Genomic DNA, 11,871 nt, shown 5'->3' with positions numbered 1-11,871 from the left:
CTGATACTGACTTTATACTGTAGCTTCAATTGACAACCTCTATCACACAGACTTTATAAACCTGCTATTATAATGAAGTAATAAGGCACGAAGGGGTGTGTTTTTTATAGCCAATATACCATGGCTAAAGGCTGTTCTTAGGCGCAGTGTGGAGTGCCTGGATACAGCCCGTAGCTGTGGTATATTGGCCATAAACCACAAACCCCTGAGGTGCCTTATTGCTATAAAATGGTTACCAACTTAATTAGAGCAGTAAAAATACATCTATTGTCATACTCGTTGTATACGGTCTGATATGCCACAGCTGTCAGCCAATCAGCATTCAGGGCTTGAACCACAGTGTTATAGTAGTGCTTTTGGCACTTTCACAGAAGCCTGTTAGTGTAGTTTCATGATCATAGTCTCTTGTGTCAGGTGTGGGCGTGTGAGCAGCATGAGATGCCTGTGTTGGGTGTGTGTTTTTGTTCCAGGCAGACATACAGGTGATGCATGTTAACAACTTTCAAAGCTAACCAGCCTCTTCCCACCACCTAACATTTTTCCCTTGATCCCTTATCGGTAACCGACAGCTGGGCTCTGTCATCACGAGCCGCCGGTATGTGCCTTCCACCACGCACACTTCAGACACCATCAAATGCATTCTAACCTCGTATGGGTCATTTTGTGTGTGTGATAATAGGTCATGATCAGGAGTCATCATCAGTATGAGTAGGTGATTATGATGTGCTGTTTGTCTGGTGAATCACTTTCCTTCTACTGTATACATATCTATACAGGGTTATGTACTTCAATATAAAATGGCTAATCACAATCCTACTTGTGTGTACTAAAATAATGTGGTATTAGGGTAGATGTCTTACACCTTTACTGTATACACACACACCTATGTTTAATGTATTCCCACGCACTCTTACTGCAGAAGTGTTGCCATAGGAACCTTGAGGCTGGCAGTTCCTCCAAGTTTCCCCTATCTCTGGTGTTCCTTGTACCCCACCCAAACGGTATGACAGCATGACAACTGAGTTTTCCTAATGATTATGACAGTCATGTGGTATGGCATTACATATCATTTTTTTTATTTAACCAGGTAAGTCAATTAAGAACAAATTATTATTTACAATGATGGCCTAAGAACAGTGGGTTAACTGCCTTCTTCAGGGGCAGACGACAGATTTTTACCTTGTCAGCTCGGGGATTCGATCTAGCAACTTTTCTGTTACTGGCCCAATGCTCTAACCACTAGGCTACCTGCCGCCCCAAATATAAAGAAATTGACAACCCTGCCCATTGATAAAAGCAGCCATATTTTCCCCCTCATGGCCATTCTTGAGGAAGGCTAATGGGCATTTCCAAAACAAAAACAGTAATGGTAATTATCAATCAATGGGCAAATAATAGCCTGGTTAAACCAGACTGAACATGTGACATCAAGTAAAACAAATAATCCCTTTAATGGCCCCAATGGCTGTTTTGAGTAAAGTAATTTTATTTGGTTGTACATAAGTCGATACTGAGCAAAAATATAAACGCAACATGTAAAGTGTTGGTCCCATTTTTATTTTTATTTTTACCCCTTTTTCTCCCCAATTTCATGGTATCCAATTGGTAGTTAGTCTTGTCTCATCGCTGCAACTCCCGTATGGACTCGGGAGAGGCGATGGGTCCTCCGAAACACGACCCAACCAAACCGCACTGCTTCTTAATACAATGCCCGCTTAACCCGGAAGCCAGCTACACCAATTTGTCGGAGGAAACATCGTACACCTGGCGACAGTGTCAGCGTGCATGCGCCCGGTCCGCCATGCCACAGGAGTCGCTAGAGCGCGATGGGACAAGGATAATCCTGACAACCAAACCCTTCCCTAACCCGGACGACGCTGGGCAATTGTGCGCCGCCCCATGGGCCGCGACCGAGCCTGGACTCAAACCAGGATCTCTAGTGGCACAGCTAGCAACTGCGATGTAGACCTATGCCCTCCCATAGCAGCGGCCCTGCCCAGTCATGAATTGATTTCAATTGACTGATTTCCTTGTATGAACTGTAACTCAATAAAAGTGTTGAAATTGTTGCGTTTATATATTTTTTTCAGTATAACATTTTAAACAATTTAGATATCGTCTAAGGCAAATCAAACATTCAATAAATCAAAAGTTCAGTAAACAACTGGTAATTAAATTAAGGCAAACTAGGCAGATCAAATAAAATAAATAGTAAACCAAAATCAAACGGCCATCAAAAGGAATGGGGGAAATAATCTATCAACAAAGAAAAAATGTGAATGTCCTTTCGCAGTATGACATGAGTAAAGGAAAAATGAAGGGGATGTGGCTGGCGTGCGAACTGATTATTTAATTTCAGAATGGATTAAAATTAGGATAAGATTAGGGTCAGGATTAAGGGTTTGGTTAAGGTTGGGAACAAGTTAAGGGTCAGTAGCTATGTTACCATTAACTTCAGCAATTATTTATTTATTTTTTGATGACGTTTATTGACTTTGCATAGAAAATAGATTGACAATTGCCTGCTACGGTACGTTTCCATTGAACTGTCTTGTGTCAATAAAAATAGCTGTACATTTGGTTTCCCTTTCCTCTTTCCTTTAAGAACACTGATCTAGTGAAAGGACTTGGCATGTCCCTATGTACTTGGAATGCTTTCACCCATCCGGTCCTCTGAAACCAGTTGTCATAAATTAAAGTCAAGGAAAGTTAACAATTTAGAACCATTGTTACACCGCTCTCTACTGTTTCACATTTCAAATGGGTTTTATCCACAAGGTAGAATGTAGAATGAAGTGGGTGAAGTCTTCCATTTTCCATTGAGGCAAATTGTGCATTAATAAATTGACATCAGCCTGTATGCCCTCCCACCTAGCATTTAGAATTACTTCAGGTGCCACGCGGACCTTCAAAATGATTCTGCAATTATCATTTATTTGAAAAACACCATTTCCATCACCATTTGTCACAATAAAAATGGGACCGAGCATATAACAAATGTGTGCTCTCAATCTTACTCTCTTGCAATTGAAGTCTCCAAGCCACATTCCTGTCCATCTTCCATTGTTGATAAGCTTAGCAGAAACCCTAATCTTGAATGAATGTACAAGTCTTCCGTTTGGCAAACAAGGACACTATCAATGTATGGAGTATTTGTATGATTAAACATTTTGCAGTGGGCCTACTAGTTGAGATGTCCCTTGTCTTAGATCACTCCCAATAACAGTCATTCTAGGCCTCTATCCTGTTCCTTGTTGATTTCTGGTCAACCTATTGATTAGAGCATTAATAACTTTGATATCTGGTTTTATAAAGGTGCACAGCAGTCTCCTGTCCAGAGCTAGGTAATTGAGGATAATGTCTAACTTTATTGTGGATTTGTGACAGGCCATCTCCAAGGGGTCGTTCGACGTTAGTTTCCAGAAATGGCTTCTTGAAGACGAGTGTATGAAATACATTTTGAAGCTGAGTTTGTATAAAATGTAAAAAATGAAAGAAAATCACTTACATTTGACATAAGCCCCCATAGAGAAATCTGGTCACATTTGTGAAAGCTTGGTTGAAGCCCACTGTAAGGAATATGTACCAGCAATGTATATAACAGACCCAATTTTCTTATGGTATGTGTAAAATATAATTTCTCTGTTGGATACATTCTAACATTCTGAACTTTGATTCAGAAAGATATTTGTTGCTTTTTTTTAAATCATTCTGAACTTTAATTCAGAAAGATTTTTGTTGCTTTTTTAAAATCAATGTAATACTTGGAAATGGATTGTGTTACAACAGGGATCATCACACAGGAAACCATCTATCTGCCGCAGGGCAATTATTTTCTTGAGCGGATGATCGGGTGACCGGAACATAATTACAAATAATTTATAAACTGCAAATTGACCACAAAAAGCCCAAACAGATATAATAGTTGACTAAAGTATAATAATTTCAAACCTTTCTTACATTTGTAGATGATCGCGTGTGTCTCTATTATGCGTGGGAATACTTGGAAACAAATTTCCACAATTAAAATCACTTGGAGCTGACTTACTGGTGTTTTTAGTCCTTTATTTCCAACAATTAAAGTTTGAAAAACTTGGGGGCCAAATTAAACCACCGGCGGGCCGCCAGTTGGGGAACCCTGTTTTACAATGTCAACATTTCTATTTGTTTATGGCCCATCTGCGCACACACACACATACACACACACACACACTATAGGAATAGAGTACACAGGCATCCACTAAGATAGGATTGTACTTCATCTTGCCTTGTTTAAGGTTTACATTACCTCCACTACTTATTAGTATCTAATTACCCACAAGCCCATATGTTATTCTACACGGATCCTTATAAAAACAAATGTTTCTCCAGACTCCCTAGCAAAATAGCGACAGTGACTTTAGAAAACCTCAATGAGTGGCAGTGAACTAAGGAATGGGGAGGGATGAACTAGAGGTGAGTAAAGGAGGGCAGAAGTGAGGAGAAGGAGTGTGTAAGAACAGGTTGGCCCGGTCCTGTGGAACTAAATAGATTGTAAACAGGGAGGGGCACAGGTACTCTTTCAGTCAGCTTAATCACAGTGCTGACACCAACGGGGACACACAGTAAAATACGCACAGGGAGTGTGTGTCTTATCTGTGACAGCGAGAGAGGAACAGAGAGTGTGAGGGGACCAGAGAGACTTGAGTTCTGTCCGTGGAGTGGAACTTCCACTCACTAAAAGATCCAGGATGTTCAAGAAGAAGGACAGTAATAGCTTGAAGGTGTCCGGCAAGATCAGCAAGTGAGTCTTTAAGGAAAGATAGCAAACTCGGTCATGCAACCCCCTCCACTCCACCTCCTTCCTCCTTTCCTCTCCTTCTTCCTAAACTTGGATTTGTTTCATATCTCCTGTGTTTGCTGTGTTGTCCTCTTTCTCATAGAATCCTCTGGAATCTCCTTTGTTTATTTCATTCCTAACTCCTGGATAATGGAGATTGGAAGATAGATGGTTTACTGTGTGTTTTGGCATGGTGTTGTAGTCAAGAAGACCAACTTTGTTCCATGTAAAGATATGAAGAGAAGTTTTGTTTGTCTCTTTGGTTGTCTTGATGTTATTGTAGGTTTTGCGGGGGTTTTATGTGGCCTTAGGTCAGATTTGCTCAATCACCTGTTTGTGTATGTGTGTGTGTGTTTTCAGGTCACGTAAAACAGATTCTAAAATTTGATGGCGTTATCAAATGGTACGACTCATTAGATTCACATTGATTTGGTGACTATTCACGTCATTATAACATTCCCCGTGGAGGGATATAAGATGGCGTCAAGATTTCTACATTACCACGAAAGAGTAGGACATACAGTACTTAGATAAGGTAGATAGGGACACATATTTTTTATCAATGTTCATCCATCAATCAAGTATGACTCCTATGTCAATGCGTCATCAAAAGCGTAGCCTGTAGGCCTACATTAGCGATGAATCAAATGTCACCCGATTAGAAAAATATGAATCACTTGCGCTTCCCTAAGGTTGAAAATCAACCCTGACCTTTTGTTTTGTCTCACCCTCAGCACAGACCGCTTAGCACCAGGACGGGTGGTGTTCATGTTGAGTCAATGGAGACTGATGTTAATGGAGATGTCACCTGTAAGTCAATGGGTGTAACACGGGTGAAAAGACTCCCACGAGAAAGATAGGAATGAGAATGAAGCGTGAACACATGGAAGGTGTGTTAGTTGATCATTGTGATGCTATAGCAACAGGATGATTGTCTTATAGTATCCATGCACGACACCTGGACCGAGATGAAAGATAGAGGGGATGACCATTCAGAGAGAGAGAGAGTGAGAGGAGTGCCACTGGTGTGTCTGATGGCCCTGCTGATCAGGGCAGATAAGACCTCTGTCTGTGCTGTTCAGCTGGTTTCTCCACAGCCTATGGGTGTTGGCTCACCGTCTTGCCACGGTGGTGCAAATGGGATATTTAAAGGGAAAGTCCTTGTCTGATTGATAGACCGCTTGTCTTTCTGTTAAACACAACTGAAACATCTGTATCAGCACTGTGAAGGGTTCCACAGTACAACTGTTGATGAAGCATTTAATCGCGGTGAAGATACTTTAGTATAGTAGGTCTATCTTAGTTATGGAGGAGGACATTCGTGTAAAATCTAGGCCAGGGCCTGCATTTAATGTGTATAAGGCACTTAAGTATCAAGCAATTTTTCTACTGTATTATTGATTGTATGTTTGTTTATTCCATGTGTAACTCTGTGTTGTTGTGTGTGTCAAACTGCTTTGCTTTATCTTGGCCAGGTCGCAGTTGCAAATGAGAACTTGTTCTCAACTAGCCTACCTGGTTAAATAAAGGTGAAATAAAAAATAAATAGTTTACCCAATCCATCACCTGTAGAAGTTGTCATTGGAGGGATAGTGGTGTTTAAAGGGGAGGTTAGTGAGTCCTGTAGTGCTGGTATTTAAAGGGGAGGTGAGTGACATCACTTCAGTGCTGCTATGGTCCTTAGGGGCAGGTTGATGTGAGAACACAGATCTACTGAATGGGTCATCTTATGCTGCTGGTACAAGCATATGTAATCTCATTACATCATAATACATGTTTTACTGTTGATAACAGCACTTTCATTTCAAAATGGGAACATGGGCAGAAAGGAACATGGGCAGAAATGTTGGAGTCGTCGAATGTAGTCAGTTCAGCAAATTCAACTACACAGTCAAAATAGTGGTCTATTTTCTACACATGCACTGAATATCACCTGAATTGGTGAAACGAATTGATCCCAACTCAGATGAACAGTTGTAAGATGACAGTTACATACAGTATTTGACAGTTTATTAGGCAATCTGAATAGCCTGGATTCAAATCTGTGGAGAATTATTCAACACACTTCTAACCCTCTCTGGAGATCAATGCTCTACCTTGAACACTGCCCTGGGAGAGTACCCACTAGGTACCTTGAACACTGCCCTGGGAGAGTACCCACTAGGTACCTTGAACACTGCCCTGGGAGAGTACCCACTAGGTTGGCAGAGAGGGAGAGCAATACAGGTAGTCACAGTCACACAGAGGGAGTGACAGGGAGACAACCAAATAGTTGTTGTGGAATGATGGAATGTTCAGCGTTTTGGGAATTCTCAGGTGGGGCAGTGGAAGTGATTCACCCTCCTGTTGATCCCAGGTCGTCACCTCTAGAGAGGCCATTGGGTTCGGTCCCAAATGGCACACTATTCCCTACATAGTGCACTACTTTTGACCGGAGACATGGTCAAAAGTATTGCACTATGAAGGGAATAGGGTGCCTTTTGGGACTCATTCGTGGTTTCAGTTCAAGAGTGTTGTCTTATGTAGGGCCAGGAGTTTTTCCTGAACATCAAGAACCCAGTGCCCTAGTTATAGGTTCTAACTATGGCCCAGAGTTCTTCCTGGTCAAGTCACATAAGAACTCCTGGTCCTAGTAATACATTTGGACTTTTGTTAGTCTTGGACAAAGTGTTGATTTTGGACAAAGGGAGTTCACGGAGGACAGCTTCACACACATCTACTCTGTGTCACTATCTATTCTTAGCCTGTGGTTTTATATCTAATGATTTTGCGTGTTAGGTTTTGTAATTGGATAGCTTCCACAAGGATAATGGCCTCTGCATCCATCTTAAATGTTTAGGACCTTGACCTTCATTGGTCACTTAAGTCAAGGACAACAACTGAACTGCTCGATTCAGACAGAGATTCCATGTCCACATTCTTCTCTCTGCCTCTTTCCTCTTTGCATTTTGTATCTTCTTTGCTATTTTTCTAAATCAGATCTTTAACCTTTAACCTTTGCCCTCTAAACAGGTCCACAGCCAACGACTTGGCCTTGGTGATTGCACGGATGCAAAAGAATTCCGACCAGGTGGAGAAAAATGTCCTCCGTGCCGAAGAGCTACTGGCTGTGGTGAGATGACGGTCTCTCTCTTTCTTTCTCTCTAAATAATAGTGTGTCCATGGACTTCAATTCTGGCCACTAACCATTCTGTTGACTCACCTACTGTCTTCATCCCCATTGCCATGTAGGATGCAGAGAATGAGAAGAAAAACCGGCCCCTCCAGCACCAGAAAGTGGTGGCAAGCAACCTGTCTGAGGCTGAGGGCCTGCTGAATGACCTCTTCCTGGATGTGGACAAGGCCAAGAAGTGCAAACACCCCCAAAGCAGCGAGATAGAGAGCGAGTGAGTGACCTCTTCTAGGCCCATCCCATTGGGCACAAATGTCAATTCAACGTTTATTCTACAATTTCATTGAAATGAGATGGGAAATGGGATATCTCTTATGAACGCTGATATCATTTGGGATCTTCAGCTGCTTCAAAAAGATTAGTCTCTGCAGAAATCCATTTTTTCCCTTTAAGACATTTGATCATTGGGGGATGCAGTAAGGTCCATCTGGATTTATTTACTAAAACGTGTTGCTCTTGCCAGTTCTCTTTGTTATCATGCTCATGCTAAACATACTAAACGTCTTTTCCCCTCCCTCCCTCAACCTTTTGTTCATTCCAGTGTCAGTCACCTCCATGACCGCTGGCTGAAAGACTGTGCCTTCTACCGGGAAATCTATGAGCCTGTCAACGATGTGGAGCTGAAGCCCAGAATCGACTGGGCTTCAGTGCTCAATCAGAAACAGGTAAAATCAAGTGTCCTCTTCATCTTTGGCAACTAACTTAAGACCAAGCCTCCATATTGTAAACATCCTTATAAAAGCATGATGCTCATCCCCTTGACACACTGTTCTGTTGACCAATCCAAGCTGAAATTGACTTCAGTTGTACTATATATTGACTGACTTAGCTAACACAACAGTACACAACGTTCAGTTCATCGTTATCCTACAGTTTATGTTCATTTAAGATACCCCATGCTACCACAAAGCCTCTTTTAGTTTTCTTCTGAGTCTAATTGTGTCCATGACTGACCATACCGTTCTGTGCGTCTGTCTCTCAGAGGGAGGTGAACACAGAAGAGTATGGGCCCACCATGGCTGACCTGAAGAAGCAGATCGCTGCCCACAACATACTGCACAAGGAGATCGAGGCCTACAGCTCTCAGCTCAGCAGCAGCTCCACCAGCACCAAGGTAACCCCCTCAACTCTCTCATCTCCGTGACGATGAATTACAGGGTTCATGGATTTAATGGATGTGTTTGAAAACGTCTTGTAGCTAGTGACCATGACAACAATTCATTTGTGTTTCAGGAGGAGTATGCTGCCATCAAGAAACAATACAACAACCTTTTGGTAAGTCATAGTTATCATATGGGTACGATGAGATCCAGAGGAGGCTGGTGGGAGGAGGTATAGGAGGACGGGCTCATTGTAATGGCTGGAATGGAATAAATGGAACAGAGTCCAACACGGGGTTTCCAAATGTTTGATGTGTTTGATACTGTTCCATTTATTCCATTCCAGCCAATTACAATGAGCCCATCCTCCTATAGTTCCTCCCACCAGCCTCCTCTGATGGGATCGGTGGGATTTCACTTTCAACCAAAAAGTAATTGTAACATATGTTCTCTTTTTGGTGTGACTCTTTACACTTGTTATATAATATTGTTCTATTCCCACAGGACAATTCAAAATGGCGGCACCACTACCTAAGCAGTCTGTATGACTATATGCAGGGCTGTAACAAGGAGCTGGCCTATCTAGGAGACGAACAGACAAAAATCCTGAAACAGGACTGGAGCGACCACATGTTGGACCCTCCGGACGTCCGTAGACAGTATGAGGTGAGAGTCCATCTCAGGGGTCAAATAGAGTGTCACTCAATGTCAATAAGACTTAATAATATAACAATAAAGTATGAAAATGCTGCTTGAGGAGGTGCTTCATAGGTTTCTGGCGTGGATGTACATTTAGTTTTCCATTACTGAAGGAGTCATGTTCAGTGACATCATATTTCTTTTTTGATCTCAATCAGAACTTCAAGAACAACAGCCTGCTGTCCCATGAGAGCGAAGTAAACAAACTCCAGGATGACGGAGATCGACTCATTGAGCTGAAGCACCCGGCCAGCACCCCAATACAGGTACATGCCAATAACCAATTTCAACTTTAAGTACACCTCCCCTTGTAGACTATTACCATTTCACATTGTCTTCAGTCAAGAATCGATCCCTCTTCCGTAGATTAGACTTCTACATTTAGGTCCACCAAGTTTACAATGTTCCTGAAAGATATCGAGATTTTCCCTTTACGTGATGGCTTCATCTTTATACTTGTTTCAGGCTCAGAGAGATTCTTTGCGGAATGAGTGGCAGAAGTTCCTCAACCTGTGCATCTGCCAAGAGACCCATCTGGATTACATAGAGGATTTCAAGAAGGTAAATGTCACTCAGAATACATGAACAAGGCTTCATAGTATCTACATCAGTTTAGAATAATATTCAGACTTCCGTCTTTATTGCCAGAACGGAAAGGGTATCTTCTGTTTGGTTTTGAACCAGAAATGTCCCTAAGCACATTAGCATAGACATTCAAACTGCAGCATGATCAGTAACCTGGATAGGTCAAAGATACTGTATGTGAAAAAGATACCATGTTCTGATGTGTTGTCTGTTCCCTGTTCAGTACCAACTAGATGTGGAGACACTATCGGAGTCTCTGAGTGAACTCAACTCTAGCCTGAAGAAAGTGGAAGGCTCAACTGGGAGGAGTGGCTCAGCGATGACTCTGCAACTGGAGGTAAGAGAAGATATCCTTTATTAGTCCATACTAGATGGAAATTTGTCTTCTGCTTATTTCCAACCTCTCTGACACACGCACGCGCACACACACACACACAAAAAAAAACACAAACAAACAAACACAAATATAGGTAATGCCAGGATGTGAACACTGATATCTATTGTACATCTGGATGCAGTTCCAATCTCATTGAATCTTCGGTGTACACTTACGCAGTAAACTTTCAACACACCCATGAATCATAAAGATGCTACATTGCATTTCACATTGATACAAATAAATACAACTCGTGCTTCTACCTCTGCACATTTATTATCAATGTCAAATAAATATATGAAAAAAACATTTTCAAGACCATTCTTTTTTCTACAGTGTCAATTTACGGGCTTTAACTCCCTGCACCACAATAGAGAAATAAATGGTTGTGTGTGTGTTAACACTTCACTTCTAAAGACATTACATTTCTTTCACACATTATCAAACGTTATCATGACATTACCATACTACATTATTTAAATAATGTGAAGAAAAATGGTTATGCTGGAATGCAATGCAGGTGGTCCCAATTTCACCTTACCACTCTCTCTCCTCCTCTCTCTCTCTCTCTTTCTTTCTCCATCTCTCTCTCTCAGGCGGAGGAGAGCACGGTGCAACGCAACGAGCAGCTCCTGGCTGACCTGAGGAAGAGGAGCACCACCATCGCCCCTCTCAAGCTGCGCCGCTACCCGCCCACCAGGTCCACCACCGTGGACTCTCTCTGTGACTGGAAGACTGAGAAGGTATGACCAGCTGCTCTTGACCTCTCACCTTTTAACTTTGACCCTGTCCCGGAGCCTCCACCACAGGTTACGGTATGAAGTCAAGGTTACGGTATGAAGCGGGTTCGAAACCTCTGTAGAATCTTTGATAAAGCTACTAAGCAATGGCGTGACTACTAGAATAGAATAGAATGCACTACCACTGCACTGAGGTGTGTCAAGGCATGCAACGTAACGTAGGCTCATGTAAACATCACAAAACCAAACATTACTGTAACTAGGGAACTCACGAAAGTAAATTAAAGTTCCTAGATACCTCAGTATTGGGCATTGTGTTTGTAAGATGAAAAGGAATATTTACATGTGATCCATTCTGAGGAAAGTTCTCTCTTTGTGTT

The 11,871-nt window shown here is 41.9% G+C and overlaps 1 protein-coding gene across 1 annotated transcript in view; it reads left to right on the top strand.

The window, feature by feature from the left end:
* Window positions 1–4,560: 4,560 nt before the first annotated feature.
* LOC111952030 (envoplakin-like) overlaps window positions 4,561–11,871 on the top strand; it is a 14,850-nt gene continuing 7,539 nt past the window's right edge. Inside the window, exons 1-11 of the mRNA XM_070448497.1 lie at window positions 4,561–4,783; window positions 7,832–7,931; window positions 8,051–8,205; window positions 8,533–8,656; window positions 8,974–9,105; window positions 9,225–9,266; window positions 9,596–9,757; window positions 9,949–10,056; window positions 10,256–10,351; window positions 10,599–10,712; window positions 11,348–11,494. Of these exons, the coding sequence (XP_070304598.1) occupies window positions 4,731–4,783; window positions 7,832–7,931; window positions 8,051–8,205; window positions 8,533–8,656; window positions 8,974–9,105; window positions 9,225–9,266; window positions 9,596–9,757; window positions 9,949–10,056; window positions 10,256–10,351; window positions 10,599–10,712; window positions 11,348–11,494 (1,233 nt within the window). The 5' untranslated portion in view covers window positions 4,561–4,730. The remainder of the gene's footprint in view (window positions 4,784–7,831; window positions 7,932–8,050; window positions 8,206–8,532; window positions 8,657–8,973; window positions 9,106–9,224; window positions 9,267–9,595; window positions 9,758–9,948; window positions 10,057–10,255; window positions 10,352–10,598; window positions 10,713–11,347; window positions 11,495–11,871) is intronic.

Source organism: Salvelinus sp. IW2-2015, linkage group LG1 (genome assembly GCF_002910315.2).
Source record: "Salvelinus sp. IW2-2015 linkage group LG1, ASM291031v2, whole genome shotgun sequence".
In the NCBI taxonomy this organism is placed as follows: domain Eukaryota; kingdom Metazoa; phylum Chordata; class Actinopteri; order Salmoniformes; family Salmonidae; genus Salvelinus; species Salvelinus sp. IW2-2015.
This window is presented reverse-complemented; position numbering and strand designations above follow the sequence as displayed.